At 42.9% G+C, this 24,376-nt stretch overlaps 1 protein-coding gene across 2 annotated transcripts in view; it reads right to left on the bottom strand.

The window, feature by feature from the left end:
• VCL (vinculin) overlaps window positions 1-24,376 on the bottom strand; it is a 341,576-nt gene that overhangs the window by 122,311 nt on the left and 194,889 nt on the right. For both annotated transcript variants that reach the window (XM_075349103.1, XM_075349102.1), the window contains exons 9-11: window positions 14,560-14,713; window positions 9,255-9,430; window positions 8,854-9,044 (exon numbers count right to left, since the gene is read on the bottom strand). In XM_075349103.1, the coding sequence (XP_075205218.1) occupies window positions 8,854-9,044; window positions 9,255-9,430; window positions 14,560-14,713 (521 nt within the window). The remainder of the gene's footprint in view (window positions 1-8,853; window positions 9,045-9,254; window positions 9,431-14,559; window positions 14,714-24,376) is intronic.

The raw sequence follows: 24,376 nt of genomic DNA on the forward strand, positions 1-24,376 counted from the left end.
TGTCTTGGGAAGATTTTCAGTCAGTTTATCCATGGGAAGAACTGGCTGCAGCCGTGGCCACAAAGGTCACGGAAGGAAGGGCTAATACACAGACTGAAGTCTGTGTAAATGAAAGTTCAGAAGGAAGTGATTTACCATAGGTAGCCAGCCAAGCCCCCCTATTGATAAAAAGGGACAAACGTCCCTACGTCAATCTTAGCATACATTGGAAAGGGGGAAATGTTCAAAGAGTCCCAGCTTTGATTGACACGGGGGCGGAGGCTACTTTAATTCATGGAAACCCAGAAAAAATGAAAGGACCTCGAGTAAAAATTGCTGGACTAGGTGGTCAAGTGATCACCGGGGTTCAGACACAGGTAGCTTTGAAGATAGGTAATTTACCTATCAAGAAGTATACGGTGCTGGTAGTACCTATACCAGAATATATTTTGGGAATTGATATCCTAAAATGGATGACTCTTAATCTAACCAAAGGAAAATTCTCCTTTGGGGTTATGTCTTGTCATAAGGAAATGCAGATCTCACATTATATCAATGATATAATGATACAAGGACAAGATGAGCAAAGTGTGAAAGATCAATTGACAAAACTGGTTGCTCATATGTGGAGTAAAGGATGGGAAATCAATGATGCCAAGGTTCAAGGACCGTCTCAGGTGGTAACATTTCTAGGGATTCAGTGGAACAAGGGGCACAGAGAGATCTTGCCCAATGCCAGACAGAAAATTATTAATTTTCCGGTCCCTAAATCCAAACAGGAGACTCAGTCTTATATTGGATTGTTTGATTTTTGGAGACAACATATCCCTCATTTGGGACAAATGTTGGCTCATTTGTACAAAGTAAAGAGGAGAAAATATGAGTTCCCATGGGGAGAGGAACAGCAAAATGTATTTGAGATGGTCAGGGAAGTGTGGCAAGACATTGAAGGGATTATTCAACCTACCAAGACCACTGTATTTCATGTCGATGCTCATGTCCCTACTAACTCACTTGAACGTTTGTTTAATTCAGAAGCAGATAAAGCAGCAGCCATCAGACAAGTCAGTCCAACAGTTGACAAGGCAAGGTACAGCTGTTTGGGCACACCAGAAAGAGCGACACCTTATTCAGCAGGTTTAGACCTCAGTACATTGGAAACTGTCGTGGTACCCCCAGGTAAGGTAAAACCAATTTCAACAGGATTGGGTTGCCATACACCAAAGGATCATTATGGTCAAATAGCCACTAGTTCTAGTTTAGTGTTAAAAGGAGCCATAGTGGTGGGAGGGGTAATAGAGGCAGATTATCAGGGAGAAATCAAGGTACTGATGCTAAATTTGGGAAATGAACCTTTGATATTGATGAAACACCAGAAGGTGGCTCAGATGTTAATAATTCCAATAAACTTGTCTGAAATAAGAGAAGGAACTGCCCCAGCAGAATTAACAATACGGGGTACTAAAGGTTTTGGATCCTCTAATATTAAAAATGTAGGAGCAAAAATATGGATTCAAAACCTCCAAGGACCGCCCTCAGAGACAGCGGTAATAGCGGTCGGAAAAGATCGTACTCTCCTGATAATGAGACCAGGAGTGGAGAAGTGGGAATATGTCCCACAAGAAAAATGTTATTTACAGGAATAATAGTGTATCTTTATTTGCAGAAGGTGTGGTAAATAAGCGGAATCCATGGTATCGGTTACTGGGAAGAGCTCGATAGTGATGAAATGGAGAAATTCCTGTGTTTGATGTTTGCCTCTCTGGTCGTTGGATGGACAAGTCTACATCAGGAGGAGCCTGTGGCGAATGAATTTCTGATGCACCATCACATTTTCAACACACAGATTGCTGGATCTGTACACATTCTTCGGTTACAGCCACCAGTATCCCTTATCTGGATGTCCCGGTATCGATGGAGGAAATCTTAAAGTGGAAAAGTTGTTCTGATCATCTTGCTGATAAAGACACTCGATGTGTTCGTCTATAGAATACTACAGTACCCATTTCCGTAGTGGGATGGATCAATCTTCCATGGTGGCAAGGCAATTTGAATGCAACAGTCACCAATTTGCAATATCTGGCTTTTAAGGGAGGAATTTGGGTACTAAGATATAAGACTGGACTGACTAACCTGGGATTCATCTCTATGGACTGTAGATGCTTTTAAACCCAGCTTAGTGGAAAAGACAATTCATGATATGTTATGGCCTTATGCCAATATGTTCATAAATGGGACTAGTGAAACTTCTAGTAACATATCGGGAAATGTAATGTGTAATGATTCCTTTGAATATCGAGCAAATGCCAAAACACATGATATTCAAGGGAGCTTTTCAGATAATATTGCTTTTAGTTTTAATATACTGTACAAAAGTAGTGAAAGTGATTATATTTGTGATTCAACGTTTATCTAAACAAACCAAGAAAACAAAATTTGTGGCAAACAATATTTCTTGGTCATGGTATGGTATATTCCGAGTGATCTTCTTCTAGTGGAATACTGATGATGGAAAATAATCTCTGAGATCAAGGACCGATTGTGATACCAATGTGATATGACTGAAGTATGTGTGATTAGATAGGAATCATAATCATAAGATAGGAGTGATCCCAGATATTATTTGATCCATCAATAATTCAGTATCAAAGAAGATGTCCTTTGGAGGGCCAAAATGATTACCAAGGAATACATGTCACACATGTCTTGAAGCAGTTTTAGATAATGAGGAAGTAACATTTACAGTTCCACTTACAGGAAACTTGTGGTTAGCTTAAAGAAGCTTGCATATGAAATTTACGGCTCATTGCAATATTTCACTAACACTATGGCCGACCACAGTTGACCAGTTGACCACTGGCAGGATGTGCAGGATATGTGCAGGAAGCAAACGGTGCCCCCAGCAGTTTGTGGTTAAGTTACATGAACATGACTCAGCTGTCATATGCTGGTGACCGTTTTAAACCCAACCTACAATATTTTCCTATAAAAAATACACCGAACTCGCTTAATGTTAGGGAAATACCTTCCAGGACATTGAAGTGTACGTACGCACTGTTCCTGTGATGCCATGCCAAGATGCCATGTTGATTCCTTATCATTAACTCGAGTTCCCTCCGATGTGAAAGGATTGCTACAACATAACGGTAATGTTGATGCATATCTCTGTTATTATATAAGTTTCTATGAAAATAGTTCTTATGCCTATGTACCATTGACTATATATATTCATGTGCTATTAAAATAAATAGTATCTTGCTATAAAGTATATTAGTATTCGTGCCTGATTAGGATATCAGTGAGCGCTTCGTAAGTACGGGCTTTCAGCCCCCTTCTTAGTAGAATTTAGCAAGACACTATAACAACAGTGATCTCCGATCACCTGATTTCCGACGCTGCTATTAATCACCGGCTGTGGCAGCCAATCCCTGCATGTGGGCTGACTCTGTAAAGGAATGCAGGGATGGGGAGCCGACCATGTGCACGAACATCTCGCCGGTACACGGCACTCGCCGTGTATGCAGAGTACTGAGATGCTTGGGCGAGCACCACGTACCAGCGAGATGCACTGACAGGACCTAGCATGACGTCATAGCCATGTGACCAGTCTGTAGCCAATGAGATAATACAACATTCACATGTGACTGGTCACATGCTATGACGTCACGGAAGGTCCTTTGGTTACTGGGCAGCACAGCGATGATCGGACTCGGAAGGAGAAGCGCCGGGAGACAGTCTGCAGGACGCGTCGCGGGACCTGTAAGTATAATGACAATGTTTATTAACTGTGTTCTTTATTTTACAGCCCCCCGCCCCATCACATAACTGTAAAGTCCAAGTTCAGTCTGCACAGATACATCACCGGCGTGTGAGAGGAAAAGTTATTTTTATGCTCGGCCCGCGATAATGGCAGAGCGAACTGCGCCTGCGCGAGACTTGGGCAGCAGAGTGGATGATGACGGCGGCACCATACTTGTCAACCATGACAGGAGGACGGTGAAGAGCGGCAGGAGGGGGGGCAGGAGACGAAATAGTGCCAGTCCATCTGGCCAACAGAACTAATTTGCATAGATAACGGTGAGACTTCTTAAAGTTCTTTTTTGGGTTTGGAAGGGAGGACAGCAACAAGGTACACCTTCATAGAATGCAGCACAGGAGCTGCAGAAGGTGATACTTTTGGTTTAAAATTCATACTTTTGGTTTAATAGGGAAAAAACTGGTGACAGGTTCCCTTTAAGGCAGGGGTGGGCAATTAAATTTCTCATGGGGCCGCATGAGAACTTGGCATCCTTTCAGAGGGCCGGACTGATATAATTAACTCAATTCTACCCAATACTGTATGTATGTATGTATATACATATATATATATATATACACATACATACATATACATACATATACATACATACATATATACATATACATACATACATATACACATACATACATATATATATAAAAAAAAAATCACATACATACATACATACACTACATCACTATATACTGCCCCTGTAACACATTACAGCACTATATACTGCCCCTGTAACACATTACAGCACTATATACTGCCCCTGTAATACATTACGGCACTATATACTGCCCCTGTAATACATTACAGCACTATATACTGCACCTGTAATACATTACAACACTATATACTGACCCTGTAATACATTACAGCACTATATACTGTCCCTGTAATACATTACATCACTATATACTGCCCCTGTAATACAGTACAGCACTATATACTGCCCCTGTAATACATTACAGCACTATATACTGCACCTGTAATACATTACAGCACTATATACTGCACCTGTAATACATTACAGCACTATATACTGCACCTGTAATACATTACAGCACTATATACTGCACCTGTAATACATTACAGCACTATATACTGCACCTGTAATACATTACAGCACTATATACTGTACCTGTAATACATTACAGCACTATATACTGCACCCAGGGCCGTATTTACCATTAGGCACCCGTGGTCCCGTGCCTGGGGCGCCACGTTGCGGGGGGGCGGCACTTTCTGGCTGCAAAAAAAAATTTAAATTTATTATTATTTTTTTTTTTTTTTACATCTTCTCCCCCTCCGGACAGTCTATTAAATCCGTGTGTGGGGGTGAGAGACACACTTCCATTTATCTGTATCTGCGTCTTTAAGATGCGAATACAGATAAACTGTGGACGCTGCCGGGCACAGGGAACTGATTGACCCCGGAAGTGCCGGCGCCTGCACTTCCGGGGTCAGAGGCGTGCCAATCAGCTCCGTGCTGTGGCATCCAATGCTGCAGATGCCGCGGAGGACAGAACACTCACCGGAGCCAGCAGCAGCAGGAGGATGACGGACACCATAGGAGGAGCGGCAGCAGCAAGAGGAGGCGGGAGGCACAAGAGCAGGTAACCATTGGCAGAGTTCCAGTGCTGTGAAGTGAGGATTCTGGGGAAGGGACAGGCAGAGGCTGCAATGTGAGGATAGTGGACGAGGGGCAGGCAGAGGCTGAGACTGGGGGGAGGCTGGAGGGAGGCAGAGGCTGAGACTGGGGGGAGGCTGGAGGGAGGCAGAGGCTGAGACTGGGGGGAGGCTTGAGGGAGGCAGAGGCTGAGACTGGGGGGAGGCTGGAGGGAGGCAGAGGCTGAGACTGAGACTGGGGGGAGGCTGGAGGGAGGCAGAGGCTGATGCTGGCGGAGGCTGGAGGGAGGCAGAGGAATCTCCACCAAATTTTACTGTGGGTAGCAAGTGCTTTTCTTGGAATGCCGTGGTTTTTTTTGCCTCCATGCATAACGCCTTTTTGTATGACCAAACAACTCAATCTTTGTTTCATGTGTGGGGGGCGTGGCCGAGCGGGCAACTATGCAAAGCGGTTTCCATAGTTACCCGATGTGTATCATGGTTACCAACGTACGCCGGCTTCGGGACACGTGTGCCGGGAGCTGGGGTAAGCTAGTAAGCATGGTACACATCAGGTAACTATTCAAAGCGACAGTGTTGGTTCACTTTTTGTTTGTTGGTTTCCTGCTGTGCAGGCCAATGCATACGGGGGCGGGGCCTGGCCGAGCGGCCAATCCGTGCGGGGGGGGGGGCAGGGCCAGGCTAAGCCCAGCGGCAAATGCGATGGTTGTCACTGTAATGACGTCATTTTGGAGACAGACAGAATAAGGCAAATATATATATATTTTTTATGGAGGCTGGGGGCAGCATATCATAGATAGTGCATTGTACACACAGCACCATACTGTACACACACATCCACACTATAGTCATATGGTGTATGAGTCGGAAACAGGAGCCAAAAGACAGACACATACAGCGTATACACACAAGCGGCTCCAACGCTAAAGACACATGGTTCAAATTGAGTTCTGGCGCTCAACGGAGATTGGAGGATCCTCTCTCCTCGCGGTGATATCCTTCATCTTCCGGGACGAACCTGTTTATACTGCGCATGTCAGCCTCTTTAACACATACACAGTACAAGCTTTACAATAATGAACAGAGGAACAAAGGGCAGCCGGCAGCGTTAGAAGTCACCGATTATGTTACACACGGCCGGCACCCTCTTCAGCGGCCATACCCAAGTAGCTGTGGCTATGACTTTTGGCCAGGGGCTTAATAAAGCTAAGCACCATATTTTTTGGACTATAAGATGCTCTTTACCATACAGCACACCCCAGGTTTACACAGCAGAAAATATAAAAAGAAAACCTTTTTCCTATTAAAACGTCCCTGATGGTGAATTACTAATTTCAATGTACAGTGCTGGCCAAAAGTATTGGCACCCCTGCAATTCTGTCAGATAATACTCAGTTTCTTCTTGAAAATGTTTGCAATCACAAATTCTTTGGTATTATTATCTTCATTTAATTTGTCTTCAATGAAAGAAAAAAAAAAATTGTCATGAAGCCAAATTGGATATAATTCCACACCAAACATAAAAAAGGGGGTGGACAAAAGTATTGGCACTGTTTGAAAAATAATGTGATGCTTCTCTAATTTGTGTAATTAACAGCACCTGTAACTTACCTGTGGCACCTAACAGGTGTTGGCAAAAACTAAATCACACTTGCAGCCAGTTGACATGGATTAAAGTTGACTCAACCTCTGACCTGTGTTCTTGTGTGTACCACATTGAGCATGGAGAAAAGAAAGAAGACCAAAGAACTGTCTGAGGACTTGAGAATCCAAATTGTGAGGAAGCATGAGCAATCTCAAGGCTACAAGTCCATCTCCAAAGACCTGAAAGTTCCTGTGTCTACGGTGCGCAGTGTCATCAAGAAGTTTAAAGCCCATGGCACTGTGGCTAACCTCCCTAGATGTGGAAGGAAAAGAAAAATTGACGAGAGATTTCAACGCAAGATTGTGCGGATGGTGGATAAAGAACCTCGACTAACATCCAAACAAGTTTAAGCTGCCCTGCAGTCCGAGGGTACAACAGTGTCGACCCGTACTATCCGTCGGTGTCTGAATGAAAAGGGACTGTATGGTAGGATACCCAGAAGACCCCACTTCTTACCCAGAGACATAAAAAAGCCAGGCTGGAGTTTGCCAAAACTTACCTGAGAAAGCGTAAAACATTTTGGAAGAATGTTCTCTGGTCAGATGAGACAAAAGTAGAGCTTTTTGGGAAAAGCCATTAACATAGAGTTTACAGGAAGAAAAAAAAAAAGAAGAGGCATTCAAAGAAAATAACGCTGTCCCTACAGTCAAACATGGCGGAGGTTCCCTGATGTTTTGGGGTTGCTTTGCTGTCTCTGACACTGGACTGGACTGCTTGACTGTGTGCATGGCATTATGAAGTCTGAAGACTACCAACAAATGTTGCAGCATAATGTAGGGCCCAGGGTGAGAAAGCTGGGTCCTCTTCAGAGGTCATGGGTTTTCCAGCAGGACAATGACCCAAAACACACTTCAAAAAGCACTAGAAAATGGTTTGATAGAAAGCACTGGAGACTACTAAAGTGGCCAGCAATGAGTCCAGACCTGAATCCCATAGAACACCTGTGGAGAGATCTCAAAATGGCAGTTTGGAGAAGGCACCCTTCAAATATCAGGGATCTGGAGCAGTTGCCAAAAAAGAATGGTCAAAAATTCCAGCAGAGCACTGTAAGAAACTCATTGATGGTTACCGGAAGCGGTTGTTCGCAGTTATTTTTGCTAAAGGTTGTGCAACCAAGTATTAGGCTAAGGGTGCCAATACTTTTGTCTGGCCCATTTTTGGAGTTTTGTGTGAAATTATCTGATTTTTGTTTCATTCTCTTTTGTGTTTTTTTCATTGCAAGCAAAATAAATAAAGATAATACCAAAGAATTTGTGATTGCAATCATTTTCAAGAAGAAACTGAGTATTATCTGACAGAATTGCAGGGGTGCCAATACTTTTGGCCATCACTGAACTAGGGTAGAATAGGGATATAATAAATCTATTGTTAGTGTCTTTCTGCAGTGTATATACACACACAGCTCTGCTACATGCCCATAGACATACACGGCTGTCCTAAATGACCATAGACATACATAACTCTGCTATATGAGCATAGACATACATGGCTCTGCTACATGACCATAGATATACAAGGCTCTACTACATGCCCATAGACAGACATACACGGCTCTGCTGCATGCAAATACAGACACACACAGGTCTACTACATGCTCCTATAGACAGGCGGACCCAGCATCTTTTAAATGTTTCATACGGATTATAATAGGGCAATTTACTTTTCGAAGCATTGGCCACCTGGAGCCTCAGGCGATAGCCCAGATTGCCCTCATAATCCGCCTCTGGATGTCAGCATTGGATAACTACATGGTCAGTCCACCATATCATGCATTACAAAATGTATTTGTTGTACACACCAACTCCACGGTCATCCACTGAAGGGTTGTCAATCCAGCGTTGAGCCTGCTCCACTTTCCCCTCCATGTTTACTGCAGCTTTCACTGGACGGCTGTTGCCTACAGCACGATTCACCTTAGTTTGTAGGTTCTGCAGTGAAGTAGCTATTTGCTTAGCAAGGGCACGTGCTTCAGGGGTGTCACCTTTTCCCCTAATTTGGAAACAAGGAAAGCCAATATAATTAGTGTTCATCTCTGTTTATTTGCAGCAATGTATTTACTGTATAGCTCAGGTTTTTATCACATATAAAAGAGGAACTTTCCCTTTTGGCAGCTCACAATCTTTTTTTCTTATATTAGCCAATTTGGGACATATTTACACTTTTTTGGGACAATTAATCTCAGCTGTTAGTGATGCATACTGTTTACGAAGGTCAGATAACTTCGCAGTAAGAGCTGCAATCTCCCCCAAGGAGCGGAGGATATCCTCTCTGTCTTTGGGATCCTCACATAGCTCAGCAATCTTCTTAGCTTCAGCTAGAATGGCTCGAATGTTCTCCTCTCCTTCAGGGCCACCATTAGGATCCGCAAGCCAGCTCTGTGCAATACAAATAAACAGATTTTAGAGAAGACATAAAAGGTCTATTTTTTTTCTAAACCTCCATTAAAAGAAAATCGATCAAGGATGTTTTCATACATATTAGTTAGCCAACTCCTGTAGATGCACACTCTGTTAGGCATACTTGTGTTCTTTATGAATAGAGAAAATTAAACTCCTCCGGCAGAGCCTCCTCTGTTATGGGAACATGGGATAGCAGGCAGATCAAAATCTTGTACCCTGACAATCTCGGACATCACAATTAAATTGTGTCACCTTAAGGAATTGTTCAGGCTACCATATTTTCTGTCCGAATGATATCCGACAGAACATTGGATCACACTTGGATCACTCTTACTCAATGAAGCAGTGCACATGTCCGATTTTTTCCTTGGATCAAGTGGTCCAAAGAAAAAAAACAAAAACCGCAGCATGCAGGATTTGCAGTCAAGAATAGGATTGGCCGCTCTAGTTTATGGGTTTGTGAACAAATCAGATTGCGCTCAAATGATATCCGAGTAAATTAAACCGACAAATCCCACATGCCGGATGTCATTCATTTACAGATATTGAGCTCAGTAATCGACAGACCGCTGTATCTCATCTTCTTAGACTCTCTTGTAACAGGGTTGGTACCTTAGGACTGGAGAATGACTAACGGGGTACCGATATTTAAGAATGGCAGGAGGGTGGAACCAGGTAACCACCGTCCGGTAAGTCTGACATCAGTGGTGTGCAAAGTATTTAATAGCATTATAAAAGATGACGTGGAACAATATACACACGTGGTCAAAATTGTTGGTACCCCTCATTTAATGAAAGAAAAACCCACAATGGTCACAGAAAAAACTTGAATCTGACAAAAACTTCTAAAAGAGATTAAAGGTGAACTTCAAGCCAAGGAGGACACCATTGTTGGAAAAAAAAAAAAACATAAAAAAGCCAGACTGAAATATGTCAAACTACATATTGACAAGCCACAAAGCTTCTGGGAGTTTGTCTCCTTTCCTGGAGAGACAATTTGAATAATTCCCAGAGTGGCATTGCAGCTGTAAGTCTCCTCACCACTGACAGCCAGACTGGTTTGTCAGATCTCCGTAAGGAGAATAGTCTTCCCCCGTGATCCCCACAAAGTTTCTCATAAGCCAGATCAGTTACCCACACTTTGCATGCAAATTGGGATTCTGATCTGGCATATATCCTAGGTCATATGAAAAGGCACTTTTGACTTCTAGGCTATGTGCCCACGCTGCGGAAAATGCGCGGATTTTGCGGCGGATTTCTCGAGGAAAAGCCGCGGATTTCCCAAAAATCTGCAGCAGCGGCACTTCCCAGCCATTTCTATGGCTTTTTGGAAATGCTGTGCCCATGCTGCGGATTTTTCCGCGGCGGATTTGGTGAGGATTTTGATCCGGAAAAATCTGCAACATGTCAATTATTGTTGCGGATTTTGATCCGGATTTTGGCTTCAGAATTGGGAAAAAAAAAATCCACACCAAAATCCGCGGCAATTCCGCGGTAAATCCGCGGCAAATCCGCACCTTTGAAAAGGTGCGGATTTTGCGGGAAAGCCGCGGATTTTCATGCAGAAAAATCCGCAGCAACATTCTACTGTGGACACATAGCCTCAGGATTGCTACTTCCAATAGGTGGGCTTGAGTTTGTCTCATTTCATGGAAAGACAATTTAGACAAAAAATTTAACTTTTTGGCACATCAGTTCTATGTTCACAGACTGAAAAATGAAGCATATTAAGAAAAGAACACTGTGAAACATGGAGGAGGCTCTGTTATGTTCTGGGACTGCTTTGCTGCATCTGGCACAGGGGTGTAAAATATGTGCAGGGTACAATGAAATCTCAAGACTATCTAGAGATTCCAAAGAGAAATGTGCTGCCCACTGTCAGAAAGCTTGGTCTCAGTCGCAGGTCATGGGTCTTGGAACAGGATAATGACTCAAAACACACAGCTAAAAACACCCAAGAATGGCTAAGAGGAAAACATTGGACAATTCTGAAGTGGCCTTCTATGAGTCCTGACCTAATTCCTATTGAGCATCTTTGGAAAGAGCTGACATGCAGTCTGGAAAAGACAACCTTCGAACACGAGACAACTGGAGCAGTTTGATCTTGAGGAGTGGGACAAAATACCTGTCGAGAGGTGCAGAGTTCTCATTGACCGTTACAGGAATCATTTTATTGCAGTGATTGTCTCAAAAGGTAGTGCAACTAAATATTACGTTAAGGTTACTATCATTTCTGTCAAGGCCTATTTCATGAGTTTTATTTTTTTTAAAAATTCTGTGGAAGCATGGTTGAAAAGCAATGACTGACTTTTACTTGTTGATTTTCATAGATTTTTATTTAGTATTAATTTTGTCAGATTAAAGTTATTTTTGTGAGCATTGTGGGGTTTTCTTTCATTAAACAAGGGGTACCAACAACTTTGACTTCTTAGGGAAGTCTATGTTACAGTTCAGGATCAGCCACCCGGATAACAGAGGAAAGGAAAGGGGGGGGGGAAGAAAAAAAAAAAAAGGGGGTGGAGCGCAGCAAAATGGGGATAAAAAGCAGGACAATTATACTTCTTGAGTCTCTGCACAGCTGTCACACTGCTTCCTGGTCTGCTTGGTGATTGGTTGCAGTCAAACTGCTGGCGTCTTTGATTGATTGCCCTCACACTAGCTGTTTGGGTCCCAGAACTGAAGTGTAAAAATAAACAAAATAATTTGGAAAAAATAGCATAGGGTTCCCCTAATTATGATACCCAGGGCAGAGAAAACAGACAGCTGGAGGCTGCTGCCCCCAGTTGTGTGCAATATCTTGGCTGTATATCAAAATACGAGGGACTCAATATTGCTTTTTTTTTATTATTTAAAGGGAATCAGTCACCAAATTTTTGCCACCTAATCTGAAAGCAGCATAATGTAAAGACAGTGACGCGGATTCCAGTGACGTATCACTTACTGGGCTGCTTAGTATAATTTTGATAAATTCACTCTTTAAATCAACATGAAATAATCATTAGAGGACTATTTGGCTTGTTGTCCTCACTACTGATTGACAGATTTCTATGTACACTGTATATGGGCAGAAAGCTATCAATCAGTGGTAGGGGAAAGGGTTATAGAGCTCCATATTTAAATATCTGCTAGATCTGCAGCAGAAAAAACAATACATTTATCAAATGACAGTAAGCTGACTAATAAGTGACATCACTTAAATCAGGGACTCTGTCTCTACATAATGTTTCCCTCAGATGGGGTTGCAAAAGCCAACTGTCAGATTCCCTTTAAATAATATATTTATTTATTTATTTTTTTTAAAAATTTGATACCCAGCTAACAAAACAGACAGCTGGCGGCTGAAATTCTCAGGCTGGGAAGGCCCATGGTTATTGGGCCCCAGCTTAAATTAAAAATAGCAGCCTTCAGCGGCCCCAGAATTGAAGCATCCATTAGCTGTGCCAACCTCGACGCTTACCCAGCTCATCCCATTTGCCCTAAGAGTGTCAGCAATCAGGGTAATATAAGGGGTTAATGACAGCTGTGATTTGTCTAAAAAAAAAATCAAAACTCACAGCTGTCAACAAGCCCTAGGTTAGTAATGGGGAGGGGTCTATGAGACCCTCCCATTATTAAACAAAAAAAACCATAACAAAAAACTACTATATTAAAACAAAAGCAAAGCTTAATCCACAGACACAATGTCCCATGATGATCCTGGCTCTGCTAGAACTGAGGTAGCTGTACACAGTCACATTAGAAAATGTGACTGCGCACCGTTGCATCCAGGACACAATGACAGAGCGGCAGCTGTGAGCAGTGACATCAGATAGTTCACCTGAGGTCACAGCTGGCTGTTTCCACAGTACCATCTGTAACCTAAGGTGAACTGACCTGAACTGAATTTATTGAATTCATACCCCACCTGAAGTCATTTAACTCAATGCCAGATTAGGCTACGTGCACAAGTTGAGTATTTGGTTGCCGACTTTTCTGCACCAAATCTGTATCTCCTGGTAAATAAAAGCACTAAAATGCACGAACACCACATGCGGTTTTGGAATTTATTTTTTTTTGCCAGTAGATACAGATTTGGTGCAGAATTGTCTGCAACCAAATACTCAATGTGTGCACATCTCCTAATCCGGTAATGCTTCAATGGAGTTCAATATCTTCACCTGAGGCAAGTTCAACAAGTTCAACTGAAGTCACAGCGGGGTACTGTGGGAACCCCAAGTGTGACCTCAGGTGAAGTCATTGAACTCCATGCTAGATTACCGGATTAGGTTATGTGCGAATGTTTAGCATTTCGTTGCAGACATTGTTTCACCAAATTTGCATTTCCTGGCAAAAAAGCACCAAACTGCATGTTGGTAAATGCCAGGATTAGCACATCTCCTGGATGCACAAAGTCTGGGCAAGCTGGGAAGGGCCCAATAACCATGGGCCTCCGCAGCCAGATAATATCAGCCCCCAGCTGTCTGCTTCATTTTGGCTGGGGATCAAAATTGTGGTGGAGGCGCGAGACTGCGCGCCGTTTTTTAAATTTATAAATTATATATTTATTAACGCGCATGAGTTCCCTTATTTTGATGCTGAGGCTAAGTTAACACACACAGCTGAGGGCTGCAGCCTCCAGCTGACCTGCTTTATCTGCGCTGGGTATCAAATACAGGGAACCCTACTCCATTTTTTCCATTTATTTATTTTTACACTCCACTTCTGGGACCCAGACAGCTACTGTGAGGGTAACCAATCACAGATGCAACCAATCACAGATGTGGTCACAGAGGGTGGGTGGGGGAAGCAGTGAATATTCATAACCGCTAATGAGTGGCACCAGAAGCAGTATGACAGCTGCGCAGGAGACAGATTATAATTGTCCTGCTTTAATCCCCATTTTGCTTCCTTTTACAGACCCCTAGCATTTACTATCACCATTTTATAAAATTTAAGTTTGGGTCCCTTAGACATACATGGGGTTCGGCGTCCGGGTCAAGTTTGCACTCAAGTCCACCTCCAAACCGGCCCCGCCAAAACCAAATATCCGTGGGTCCGCCCAGCTCTATTAAATATATGAATATATCATTGCCATGGAGAGCACACAAGCTCAGTGTGAGCCTCACCTGAGCAGCATCAATCCTTTTTCCAATAGCCTGTTTGGAGTTGGTTAGGGCTTCCAGCTTACGGGCAGCATTTTCTACTTTAGCGGTTAGGAGATCTAAACCTTGAGATACTTGCTGTGCTTTTTGCATGGCAGCAGGGGTAGCTCCCTGCCCTCTGCAATAAAAAAAATAAAGATTAAATATAAAAACTGTCTCACATCACCCTCAAGTAATGCTCTTAGAAAACTATCAAGTTGTTGAGTTTATTGCTGCTTTGTCTGAACATGTGTATAATTAACAACAGGAAATTTTCCTCCATAACTCGATAGATTTGCCATTCAAGAGTAAAGGTATGTGTACTTTGTGTCTTTCAGAAGCCAGTGTAACCAAATTGTTTTTAAAGCAGAAGTTGCTGGTAGTGTTTTCCCTAAAGCATCTTTGACATTTTAGGTTTTTGTCACATAATATAAAAGACAAAAGATGGAAAATATGAACAACCAGTCGTTTTGACATTACAGCGCACATGTTGATTCAGTTTTTCATTTTTTAGAGCTTTTTCAAGCAGATTAAGGGCTTATTCACATGACCGTTCAGTTTTTGCGGTCCGCAAACAATGGTCCGTTTTTTTCACGGATGCATCCGTATGGCATCCGAGTGACATCCATTCTGTTCCGTATACAGGCCGTGTGTCATCCGTGTTCCTTAAGTTTTTTTTTTTTTTGCGGACCGCAAAATACAGAAGCAGCTAGATAAATAGATGGATAGCTAGATACAAATAGATAGAGGGATAGATAGAGAGATAGATAGAAGGATAAATAGAGGAATGATTGAATGGAGGGCTAGATAAAGGGATAGATAGATAATAGACGAAAAAGACAAATAATGTCCCACTCCACAGCATTTTGTAATCTTGCACCCTTTAGTGCCTTTCATGTGGCACTAAAGGGTGCTTAGCCTTGTATTTAGCCAAAAAAATAAATAAATAATTAAAAACCGACGTGGGGTCACCCTATTTTTTGTAGCCAGCTTGGGTAAAGCAGACGGCTGAAGCCTGCAGACCACAGCTGGCAGCTTCACCTTGGCTGGTAATCCATAACAGAGGGCACCCCACGCTGTCATTTTAAATTAAATAAATACATAAAATTTAAGACAAAAAATGTGGGGTCCCCCCAAATTGGATCACCAGCCAAGGTAAAGCGGACAGCTGTGGTCTGGTATTCTCAGACTAGCATAGAACTAGAATAGCAGGCCGCAGCCGCCCCAGTAGTGTCACATCCATTAGATGTGCCAATCCTGGTGCTTTTCCCCAGCTCATCCCGATGCCCTGGTGCAGTGGCAAATGGGGTTGATACCAGATGTGTAATGTCATCTGGCATAAAGCCATGGCGTTAGTGAGGTCACGGTGTATATCAGATACCAGACATCATAACCCAGTCAATAATTTAAAAAAATAGACACATTTTTATTTGGAAAAAAAACCCCAACACATTCCCTCTTTCACCAATTTATTGAAAAGGAAAAACAAATCCAGGTCTGGTGTAATCCAATAAGGGGGTCCCGCGACTATCCATACTCACTGTCCCACTCAAGGAAGAACAGACTGTTCCCCATTGGCTGGGAGAGCAGTACACTGACCTGAGCTAACATCATGAAGTCAGCCCAGGTCACTGCAGGGCATGACCAGTGCTGACTTTAGGAGGTTAGCGAGGTACATTACCTACGGTGATGGAAACCTCTGCACTCCTGACATCAGCGCTGGTCACTGAGTTCTATGGATGTAGAGAAAAGGAGCGTATGAGACTCAGCACCAATGCAATACTCTTCTTTTAAAAAAATTCCGAATAAAGTTCCAAGTTTTATTATTACTGCATTGGTGCTGAGTCCCATACGCTCCTTTTCTCTACATCCATTCTGAATTACGGACCGGCCTGTCCGGGGACTGCGGGCATCCACCTTCGCCTTGAAGACTGCATATGGGTGAGCTGAAATTTCTACTATTTATCACTGAGTTCTATGCCCGTCGCGTTCTCAGATCACCTCTCGCGAGCGGCCTGTGACGTCACCGCTAGTCACAGTCTCGGGCCATCCGCGAGAGGTGATGTGAGAATGAGGCTGTCAGTGACGAGCGCTGACGTCAGGAGAGCAGGAATTCATCACCGCAGGTAATGAACTTTACTAACCTTCTGACGGCAACGCTCATCATCCCTGCGGCTGCTCGCACTGCAGCGCCAGCATATGCCGACACACTGCAGCGCCGGCATATGCCGACACACTGGAGCGCGAGCAGCTGCGGGGCTGGCGGGGGAGCGGGACACAGACTGCACGGGCACCCAACGGAGGTTACACGGAACTGCTTCCGTGCAGCTTCCGGTGATTTTGCGGACCCATTGACTTATAAATGAGTCACGGTCCGTTATTACGCAACAGAATAAGACATGTTACAGGCCTAATCCATCTATCTAATCTAACCAATTGTTTTTCCCTTCTTTTAAATATGCACTGATCACATCCATCCTTAAAATAAATCAAGTTTTATGTTTTTTTTTGCTTTAGTTTCCTTTTTGCATATTATTATATACACAAAGATTATCGGCTACTGTCTATCCAGCAAATGACATAGGACCCATTATTCACAATGTGCGATGGTCACAGCTCACCTCTACCATTCCTTCCCTATGCCCACTGCCCAGATCAGAGCATGCTATATATATAAAAAAAAAATTCCTATAGAAGTCAATAGGTCAAAGCCTGTATATTATTATTGTGGCTGCTAGAAAACAGGTTTATAACTGCTTTGGCAAGATGGCAGCCCCCATAATTATGTCCTAAAAAACAAAACAGAAAAAAAAATAGAACAATAAAAAACAGAAGAAAAATACAATTATGTACCCATATGAGGTTTTAAGAAGCCATTCTTTGAACAATATTCTGTTCAGCACTCGCCCATCTTATTACCTTAATGTGTCCCAAAACAATATGGCCTCATAGACATCACCTAAATATGAGCAAATCCCTGACAACTTGTTCTATACATGTTATACTGGCAGTAGGAAGATTCCCATAGAGGTGTGTGAGCCCTTAAAGCCTAAGACACACGGGATGAAAATCGGAGCAAGTGGACTGCGATAAAACATTGCATTCCACTCAGACCAATATTAGCCTATGTGCTAGCACCCATGAGCGATTATTTTCTCAGCCCTAATCAGACTGAGAAAATAGTTGCAGCATTCTGCGGGTGCAATGCGATCCTTGTTTCTCGCGCACCCATACAAGTCTATGGGGCGAGAAAAAAAATCGCACTGCACTCACAAACACCGGTGTACTGCGAGTGCAGAGCGAGAATGGAAATAGCCGGCAATGGAGGAGAGAGGGAGATAAATCCCTCCCCTCTGCAGCGCCGGCCCGCCCCCGCAGCTGTGGTCCGATCGCAAGAACGGACCTCAGTCGCAGTGACACTCAGCTCCCGCTGTGCTGCCAGTGGGAGCCAAGAGTCATGCGAGGATCGCACTAGTCCCCCTTGTGGCCCCATAAAATCACCTCCCAGTCTTTCATTACTTTTTGTATATCCCAAACCTGAGATCCCCTAAAAGATCCTCCATGCTTCATTAAGTAATGTTTAGATAGGGACTGTTTATTACATTTATTTGTGTTTCTGATGTGTTCCCCAATTCTTTTACATAGGGGTCGTATAGTTCTCCCAATATACCTTTTCTGACAAGGACATTGAATGCAGTATATCACTCCTTTAGTTTGACAGGTAATTAAATCTTTAATAATTACTTCTTTTCCCTTCAAAAATTTTCTTCTGGTTTTATTTTCTATATTTTTACAAATAATGTATTTCTTACAATATCTTTCACGTTGCAAATACCCCCTGTAGGTGCTACCAAGCTCTGTATATTATTTGGCTTTTCTATAGGTGAACTTCAGGAGGGATGAGGTCCCCTATTGTCTTCTCCTCCTTTAGCAAATTCCAATATTTATCATATTTTTTAAAAAATCTTTGTCCTGTATATTGCAAAATTATGGGTATTAATACCTATAAAACTACCCAGAAGAAAATCCAAATGATTTAAATAAAAATAAATCTTTACTACAAAAAAAAAAAATACACAAATACACAGCATTAAAAATGTAGGAATGAATATGTGGCACATATAAAAAACTGAGTCATACAACACGCACAGCTGCCAGCGTAAATTTTAAACCATAATAGGTAATTATTTATATGAAATCTTACAGTGTGCAAAAAATTCACAATAACCCCACAATGGGGATAATATACATATCAGGTATTAACTGTGCCAAAAAAAATGAATGGTGAAATCTACATAGTGAGATGACATAGGCATAATATGAGAGCAGTATGAAACCATGTAAGAATAAAATAAGATGGCAGATAAAAATAATAAATATGTCAGGGAAAACCTGATGCAAAAGTAACTAAGCTGCCAAATACCAATAAACAATTGTATCACACTGCTACATATTAATAAAGCCTTACCAATGAGACACCCTGACTCGTTTCGCCAGGGCTTTTTCCTTTTGGTCTGTACTGTATGTTCTCAGCATGGCCCGAGGCCTACCCTGTCTCCAACATGACAGCCAAAACAACTATCAAGAAATTGCTTACAGAAGTAGGTCTGCTGCTTTGGAATCCCAGAAGTTATGGAGAGCGATTTAAGGCCTTGCCTTTACAAAAGATGTGACCAGAGAGCTCTGGTCCCTAGTGGGAGCATACTTAAGTTTTGCCACTCCTCTGTGGTTGGTAGGGTGTGTGAAGACCTAAGACTCAATGGGACCCTGAAGAATAAAATCCTAAAAGCCAGTCAGGAACTGTCCCTTCCCTGGCCTGAGATATTGCCCAGAGCCCTATACTCAGTCAGAAACATCCCATGCCAGCCTATAGGACTAACACCCTATGAGATTTTGTTTGGGGAGCCTCCAGGGCTAGGACATTGTACTTTGGCCATGGTTCTTATGCCATTTCATATAGTCTCTGAGAGGGCAGGAACCTCACAATCTGCGGGTGTATTATATATATATATATATATATATATATATATATTATATATATTATATATATATATATATATATATATATATATATATATATATATATATATATATATATATATATATTAATTTATTTTTTAATATATGGGAAGTTTAGACCCCCCATGATTATACTGATCCCATAGGAAAATAATGACAGTACCGGGAACTAGCAGGGATAATGGGAATCCTCTGGTCCTCAGAAATTTGGGTACAAAGGGGATTGCTCTATAAGGGAACATTAATCTCAATCTGGTGAAGACTCCACTACCCTCCCCGCTCGGGACCAGTCTGATTCAAAGGTAATTCATGTAGGGATAGACCAGGGGTCTCAAACTCAGCTGGGTGTATGGGCCGCATATAGAAAAAAAAAATGAGGGGGGCCGCATTATTTGCAGGACAAAGTGAACATTTTTAATGAATCCATGTTTTTTTTTTCTATACATCTTGGATCACTTTTGTAAACATTTTTTGCTTGTTTATTATAACAAACGTGCACTTTTTTTTGTTAAGTTTATATACAGAAAAGCATTTTCAATGTAAATAAAAGTCATGCTTTAGGATTTTTTTTTTTTTTTTTACATTTTATCACCTTCTTGTAATTGTTTTACAATTAGCAGCATCATATAGTAATCTTAGCCAAAATCTTGTAGTAATGTGCCCATCCGTGTGCCCTGTAGTAAGGTGCTCATCCTTGTGGTATTGTGCCCAGTAGTATAGTGCCCATTCTTGTGCCCTGTAGTATTGTGCTCATCCTTATAGTATTGTGCTCTGTGGTATTCTGCCAATTCCCGTAGTATTGTGGCCATCCCTGTAGTATTCAGCCCATCCCTGTAGTATTCTGCCCATCCCTGTAGTATTCTGCCCATCCCTGTAGTATTGTGGCCATCCCTGTAGTATTGTGGCCATCCCTGTAATATTCTGCCCATCCTTGTAGTATTGTGGCCATCCCTGTAGTATTGTGGCCATCCTTGTAGTATTCTGCCCATCCCTGTAGTATTGTGGCCATCCCTGTAGTATTGTGCCCATCCCTGTAGTATTGTGCCCATCCCTGTAGTATTCTGCCCATCCCTGTAGTATTCTGCCCATCCCTGTAGTATTCTGCCCATCCCTGTAGTATTGTGCCCATCCCTGTAGTATTGTGCCCATCCCTGTAGTATTCTGGCCATCCCTGTAGTATTGTGGCCATCCCTGTAGTATTGTGCCCATCCCTGTAGTATTCTGCCCATCCCTGTAGTATTGTGGCCATCCCTGTAGTATTCTGCCCACCCTTGTAGTATTGTGGCCATCCCTGTAGTATTGTGGCCATCCCTGTAATATTCTGCCCATCCTTGTAGTATTGTGGCCATCCCTGTAGTATTGTGGCCATCCCTGTAGTATTGTGGCCATCCCTGTAGTATTCTGCCCATCCCTGTAGTATTCTGCCCATCCCTGTAGTATTGTAGCCATCCCTGTAGTATTCTGCCCATCCCTGTAGTATTGTAGCCATCCCTGTAGTATTCTGCCCACCCTTGTAGTATTGTGGCCATCACTGTAGTATTCTGCCCACCCTTGTAGTATTGTGGCCATCCCTGTAGTATTCTGCCCACCCTTGTGGTATTGTGGCCATCCCTGTAGTATTGTGGCCATCCCTGTAGTATTCTGACCACCCTTGTAGTATTGTGGCCATCCCTGTAATATTCTGGCCATCCCTGTAGTATTGTGGCCATCCTTGTAGTATTCTGCCCATCCCTGTAGTATTGTGGCCATCCCTGTAGTATTATGCCCATCCCTGTAGTATTCTGCCCATCCCTGTAGTATTCTGCCCATCCCTGTAGTATTCTGCCCATCCCTGTAGTATTGTGGCCATCCCTGTAGTATTCTGCCCACCCTTGTAGTATTGTGGCCATCCCTGTAGTATTCTGCCCATCCCTGTCGTATTGTGGCCATCCCTGTAGTATTCTGCCCACCCTTTTAGTATTGTGGCCATCCCTGTAATATTCTGCCCATCCTTGTAGTATTGTGGCCATCCCTGTAGTATTGTGGCCATCCCTGTAGTATTCTGCCCATCCCTGTAGTATTCTGCCCATCCCTGTAGTATTCTGCCCATCCCTGTAGTATTCTGCCCATCCCTGTAGTATTGTGGCCATCCCTGTAGTATTCTGCCCACCCTTGTAGTATTGTGGCCATCCCTGTAGTATTCTGCCCACCCTTGTAGTATTGTGGCCGTCCCTGTAGTATTCTGCCCATCCCTGTAGTATTCTGCCCATCCCTGTAGTATTCTGCCCATCCCTTTAGTATTCTGCCCATCCCTGTAGTATTGTGGCCATCCCTGTAGTATTCTGCCCACCCTTGTAGTATTGTGGCCATCCCTGTAGTATTCTGCCCACCCTTGTAGTATTGTGGCCATCCCTGTAGTATTCTGCCCACCCTTGTAGTATTCTGCCCATCCCTGTAGTATTCTGCCCATCCCTGTAGTATTCTGCCCATCCCTGTAGTATTCTGCCCATCCCTGTAGTATTCTGCCCATCCCTGTAGTATTGTGGCCATCCCTGTAGTATTCTGCCCACACTTGTAGTATTGTGGCCATCCCTGTAGTATTCTGCCCACCCTTGTAGTATTGTGGCCATCCCTGTAGTATTCTGCCCACCCTTGTAGTATTGTGGCCATCCCTGTAGTATTCTGCCCACCCTTGTAGTATTGTGGCCATCCCTGTAGTATTCTGTCCATCCTTTAGTAATACGCAAACAAAAAAAAAAAAAATCTCCTCACCTTTCCTCCGTTCCCTGTGTGCCCACGATCAGTACTTGCAGAGTTTTGGATGCTGCATGCTTCAGCTGCGTCCAAAACCCTGCTATGTATGGTAAAAGCACAGTGGGCATGGGATTTCTAAAAATCCCATGCCCACTGTGAGTGTACGGCCCGCAGTGAAAACGGAACTGCGGTGTGGCTTCCAGAGGCCGCAGCATGTGAATTTATGCTGCGTTGTCTGAAGCGTCCTCCCTAGGCAGAGCACAGCGAGGAGACCGCAGCGGCCCAAACCCCTGATCGCAGGCACGGGCAGCTGCGGTCTCCTAAGGAGTAGACTTGCGGCCCCGCCGATCAGGACGCGCTGTGTCCAGCACGCAGCGGGTCCTGAACTTGAGCACGTACCTTACCTGCTTGTCGCGGCCCGTGACGATCGCGGCTCTGTGCTGAGGGTCGGCGCCGGCAGGAACTTCACTGCATTTGAATCCATTTGCGGTGCAGCGCAGAGGAGCTGTGTCTGGACCAATGGCTGCTGCCTGCCAATCAGATGCAAGGAAGTGACGTCGCTGTATGACGTCACCTCCTTGCATCTGATTGGCAGACAGCAGCAGCAACTGGGATAGAACTGACAGCTCCTTGCGCGGCACCGCAGATGGATTCAAATGCAGTAAAGTTCCTGCCGGCGCCGACCCTCAGCATAGAGCCGCGATTTGTCACGGGGTCTGCGGGCCGCAACAAACAGCCTCAGGGGCCGCATGCGGCCCGCGGGCCGCATGTTTGAGACCCCTGGGATAGACTTAGGGAATCAGAAAAGTATTTTAGGGGAGGACTGTGAGAATGCAAAATATTTTTCTTTATGCTTTTTTACTGTGAGAGTACAAATATATATTTATAAATGCATTTTTTATAACAAAGTTTTCTTTTGTATATGAGGAGCAAGATGGCTTTTTAAAAGCCTGCAGCTGATGTTTGATACATGGAAGAGTCTGTTCTCTGATTACTGCTGGTATCAGGAAAAGTATGCGTACCTCAAGGTCACCAGCTGCAGACTGATACAAAGGAACGGAATGCAGATGCGATAAGAAAGACTGGCTATCTGTGCAAGTCCAAATTCAAGGCTGAGATGTTACGTGCCAGAGACATTGCCAGAGATGAAGTCGGAAAATAGGAGGCGCTGCAGATGGAGTTCCAAAATAGATATACGTCACAGACATTTTTGGCATATTTTTTAATATAGCCAATGGCATACTTAGGAATGTTACTAAAAGATTAACCCTATAACTGCATATAACTGCATATAACTATGAAAGGCTGGTAAAAAAAAAGCACATCACTCTTGTGCACCTACTCTTACCAAGAGAGGGTTTATACCAGATATCTGTGTGGTCTAAATCTCTTTGCCGGCACTCAGTGACTGGACTCATGAATAAAACACCATTGATTTTAATGAAAAAAAGCTTTTCCTACAAAGCAATATATAATTTTGCTCCTCTTCTTGTTTTTATACGCTGTCCACTCATCAGACTGCATGTACAATGTGACAGATTCCCTGTAAAGATTAAACTGCTCTACATATTTTGAAAAGTTGTCGGGTTCAGTTATGAAATTAGCCATTTTTTAATAATTTTAACCTCCTGAATTCAAATCTGACAATGAAAATTTTAGTTGTCTCTTGTTTCTATGATATGAGAGTTTCTTTTACTGCTACATATAATTGGTGCATAAAAGTTTCAGTACTTTGAAGCATTATTATTTTTGCAAATATAAAGATGCAGATTATTTTGTCAATTTTCTGATATTTCTTTAGAGGACACTTCTCAAAACTTCAAATAACTAAAAGTTTAAACACTAATGTGAGTTATAAACAGTTACAGAAATTGCACTACATTTGGTTCTCATTAACTGACTAATTTTTTTTTCCCCTTGTCTCTTATACTACTGCAATGGATCATCTTTTACAATTGTCCAACAGTAATTTACAAGCATTGATGGATTCTATTTTCATCGACCTCTTTTCTCTATTGTTGCAATATCTTGGTGAAATCTCTCACCATGC

The sequence above is a fragment of the Anomaloglossus baeobatrachus genome, chromosome 5, assembly GCF_048569485.1.
Source record: "Anomaloglossus baeobatrachus isolate aAnoBae1 chromosome 5, aAnoBae1.hap1, whole genome shotgun sequence".
NCBI classification, from domain to species: domain Eukaryota; kingdom Metazoa; phylum Chordata; class Amphibia; order Anura; family Aromobatidae; genus Anomaloglossus; species Anomaloglossus baeobatrachus.